Source organism: Panthera leo, chromosome A1 (genome assembly GCF_018350215.1).
Source record: "Panthera leo isolate Ple1 chromosome A1, P.leo_Ple1_pat1.1, whole genome shotgun sequence".
Taxonomy (NCBI): Eukaryota; Metazoa; Chordata; class Mammalia; order Carnivora; family Felidae; genus Panthera; species Panthera leo.
In genome coordinates, this window is record NC_056679.1 from 117048256 (window position 1) to 117052457 (window position 4202).

The 4202-nt window shown below is 49.4% G+C and overlaps 1 protein-coding gene across 1 annotated transcript; it reads left to right on the forward strand.

The window, feature by feature from the left end:
* Window positions 1–768: 768 nt before the first annotated feature.
* Window positions 769–3987, forward strand: PCDHB8 (protocadherin beta 8). The gene has a single exon (XM_042937404.1). It carries the CDS (start codon window positions 966–968, stop codon window positions 3360–3362), a length of 2397 nt encoding a protein of 798 aa, XP_042793338.1. The 5' UTR covers window positions 769–965; the 3' UTR covers window positions 3363–3987.
* The last annotated feature ends 215 nt before the right edge of the window (window positions 3988–4202 follow it).

A 4202-nucleotide genomic window follows, 5' to 3' on the forward strand; every position in this document is an offset into this window, starting at 1 on the left:
TCTGTCTCAGTATCTTCATCTGTAAAGTGAGGAAACTCAAGGCGGCCCTATGAGGTATACACTATTACTATCTCCACCCTACAGGTGAGAAAACTGGGAGAGGTTAAATAATTTGTCCAAGTTTCATAGCTAGCAGTTTCCATAGTTCTTGGCAATAAAAATATGTAACTCTGAAAGTTTTCTATATGACTCCAATTGTGTGTGTGTATGTATATGTATGTGTGTGTGTATATATATACATAATACATATACTATATACTATATATATATGAGTTTAATTTTGAGAGGGAGCACAAGCAGGATAGGGGCAGAGAGAGGTGGGGGCAGAGCATCTGAAGCAGGCTCTGTGCTGACAGCAGTGAGCCGAAAGTGGGGCTCTAACTCACAAACCACAAGATCATGACTTGAAGTCAGACGCTCAACCAATGAGCCACTCAGGCACCCCTCCAGTTGTATATTTTAATTGTATATGTTTTCTTCTTAGCCAGGCTGTTACATAAATATTTTCTTTTTGCTCCAAATTCACTTAGCGTTATTGAAAGTAGAAAGTCCTTACTAGTGTTATTTCTCTTTTTTGGCTCTCAGACAGTTGTCTGCACCGTAAAGTCCAGGGATAGTAACGGTAAGACTCAGTACAGTACATACAGGCAAGAGTTGGGAATACTGCATCATTTTTCATCCCAAAAAATGTAAGATCCTTTGAGGACGCCTGGTGGCGCTGCAGGATAAGACGGTACAGACCAGCACCGCAGCTGCAGCACCATTAACAGGCAAAAAAACTAAGCAACAGAACCTGGAAGCCCACGGGAAGCTTGGATGCCACTGGAGGAGGACTGTGTCCTTTGATAAGGACCACTCACTGGAATATTTCTGAGGTATCCTGTGACAGAGCCACAGTCTCGGATACTGAAGTCGTTACAGTTCAGCAGAACCACCCTGGAGGGAGGCTTTACCAGACAACAACAATGGAGGCCAGTGGGAAGTTCATTTGCAGACAAAGGCAAGTCGTTTTATTCTTTGTCCTCTTGGGCTTATCTCAGGCGGGTATAGAACCTAGGCGCTATTCTGTGGTGGAGGAAACCGAGGGGAGCTCCTTTGTAACCAATTTAGCAAAGGATCTAGGTCTGGGTCAGAGGGAACTCTCCAAGCGTGGGGCAAGGGTTATTTCCAAAGGAAACAAACTACATTTGAAGCTGGATCAGGAGACTGGAGATTTGTTGCTAAATGAGAAACTGGACCGGGAGGAATTGTGCGGTCACACAGACCCCTGTGTGCTGCGTTTCCAGGTGTTGCTAGAAAATCCCTTACAGTTTTTTCAAGCTGAGCTACAAGTAATAGACATAAATGACCATTCCCCAGTATTCGTAGACAGAGATATGTTGCTAAAAATATCAGAGAGCAGTCCACCTGGAACTACATTTCCACTGAAGAACGCTCAGGATGTGGACGTAGGCCGAAATAATATTGAGACCTATATAATCAGTCCCAACTCTTATTTTCGCGTCCTCACCCGCAAGAGCAGTGATGGCAGCAGATATCCTGAGTTGGTGCTGGATAAAGCGCTAGATCGAGAGCAGGAACCTGAGCTCAGGTTAACCCTTACAGCTCAGGATGGCGGCTCTCCACCCAGGTCTGGCATCGCTCAGATCAACATTGAAGTCGTGGACATCAATGATAACGCCCCTGAATTTGAGCAGTCTCTCTATAGGGTGAAAATTCCTGAGGACAGTCCAATAGGCTTCCTGATTGTCACAGTCTCTGCTACGGATGCAGACATAGGAGTCAACGGAGAGATTTCCTATTCACTTTTCCAGGCTTCTGAAGAGATTTGCAAAACCTTTGAAATCAATTCCATGACAGGAGAAATTCGACTTAAAAAACAACTTGATTTTGAAAGAATACAGTTCTATGAAGTCAATATTGAGGCCAGAGATTCTGGCAGCTTTTCTGGAAAATGCACCGTCCTGACTCAAGTCTTGGATGTGAACGACAATGCCCCAGAAATCACCATGTCTGCATTTACTAGACACATACCTGAGAACTCGCCTGAGGCTATGGTTGCAGTTCTCAGTGTTTCAGACCTTGATTCGGAACAAAATGGGAAAATAAATTGCACAATTCAGGACGATCTACCCTTTCTCCTGAAATCTTCCTTAGAAAATTTTTACACCCTGGTAACAGAGAGACCCCTGGACAGAGAGAGCCAGGCCGAGTACAACATCACCATCACCGTCACCGACTTAGGGACCCCCAGGCTGAAAACGCAGCACAACATAACCGTGACGGTCTCCGACGTCAACGACAACGCCCCCGCCTTCAGCCAAACCACCTACACCCTGCGCGTCCGCGAGAACAACAGCCCCGCCCTGCACATCGGCAGCGTGAGCGCCACGGACAGGGACTCGGGCGCCAACGCCCAGGTCACCTACTCGCTGCTGCCGCCCGCGGACCCGCAGCTGCCCCTGGCCTCCCTGGTGTCCATCAACGCGGACAACGGGCAGCTGTTCGCGCTCAGGTCCCTGGATTACGAGGCGCTGCAGGCGTTCGAGTTCGGCGTGCGCGCGGCCGACCGCGGCTCGCCCGCGCTCAGCAGCCAGGCGCGGGTGCGCGTGCTGGTGCTGGACGACAACGACAACGCGCCCTTCGTGCTGTACCCGCCGCAGAACGGCTCTGCGCCCTGCACCGAGCTGGTGCCCAGGGCGGCCGAGGCGGGCTACCTGGTGACCAAGGTGGTGGCGGTGGACGGCGACTCGGGCCAGAACGCCTGGCTGTCGTACCAGCTGCTCAAGGCCACGGAGCCCGGGCTGTTCGGCGTGTGGGCGCACAACGGCGAGGTGCGCACGGCCCGGCTGCTGAGCGAGCGCGACGCCGTCAAGCACAGGCTGGTGGTGCTGGTCAAGGACAATGGCGAGCCGCCGCGCTCGGCCAGCGTCACGCTGCACGTGCTGCTGGTGGACGGCTTCTCGCAGCCCTACCTGCCGCTCCCGGAGGTGGCGGCGGCCGAGGCGCGGGCCGACCCGCTCACCGTCTACTTGGTCGTGGCCTTGGCGTCCGTGTCGTCGCTCTTCCTGTTCTCGGTGCTGGTGTTCGTGGCGGTGCGGCTGTGCAGGCGGAGCCGGGCGGCGTCTGCGGGTCGCTGCTCGGGGCCCGAGGGCCACTTTCCGGGCCACCTGGTGGACGTCAGCGGCGCGGGGACGCTGTCCCAGAGCTACCAGTACGAGGTGTGTCTTCGGGGAGGTTCGGGGACCAGTGAGTTCAAGTTCCTCAAGCCAAATGTGCCCAATTTCCAGGGCCACTCCCCTGGGCCAGAAATAGAAGAAAACGCCAACTTTAGGAATGACTTTGGTTTTAGTATTCAGTGATTGTATTGTTTTTCATATTCCAGATATTTAAAATTGGTAAGTTCAAGATATAGCTTTCCTGGCCACCCGTTAAGACTTTTTAAATCACACTAAATTTGCCTGCAAAATACTTTATATTACCCCTTTGTTATAAAGAATAGTCTTTTTTTCATCACTATGAGATGACTGGTCTTAAATTTTGCCCTCAAAATATTGGTGAGGTCATTAGTTGTACAAATTGTTGCTGTGGAATAGTTTAGGAATGGATTAGGATGGGGCACCTGGGTAGCCCGGGTGAGCATCCCAACTTCCCCTCAGGTCATGATCTCACTGCTCCAGAGTTGGAGCCCAGAATAGGGCTGGATGCTGTGGGAGCCCTATTCGGATCCTCTGTCTCCTTCTCTTTCTGCCCCTCCCCCTCAAAAAGGAATAAACATTTTTTAAATAGAGCTTGAAAAAAGAAATGGATTAGGAAAAAACAGTGGAAAGTTAATTTTATACAATCAATTGTATTCCCTTTTCTTGTTTTAAATCATTAGATAAATAAAAGCAGTAATACACTAACACATGAAGTATGCCTGGTGGAGAAGGAAATAACTGGTACAGTGAGAATCTGGCTCTTGCTTTATTCTGCTCTCATAGCTCTTTTTTAATTTACTTAGAGGATGTGTGCACACATGCATGCGAAGGAGGGGCAGAGAGAGGGCAGAAAAGAGAGAATCCCAAGCAGACTCTGCGCAGTCAGGGAAGCTGCTCTCATAGCTCTTAACTCTGATATTGTTTTCTCTTAAATGTTATACTAACTGTGCTTCCTTTCATTCATATAGTAGTGTTAATTTTAATGTAATTATTTTAATTGTT

Bases quoted from the DNA above. Each gene is read 5' to 3' on its own strand.
- PCDHB8 (XM_042937404.1), top strand. From the start codon at position 966: ATGGAGGCCAGTGGGAAGTTCATTTGCAGACAAAGGCAAGTCGTTTTA.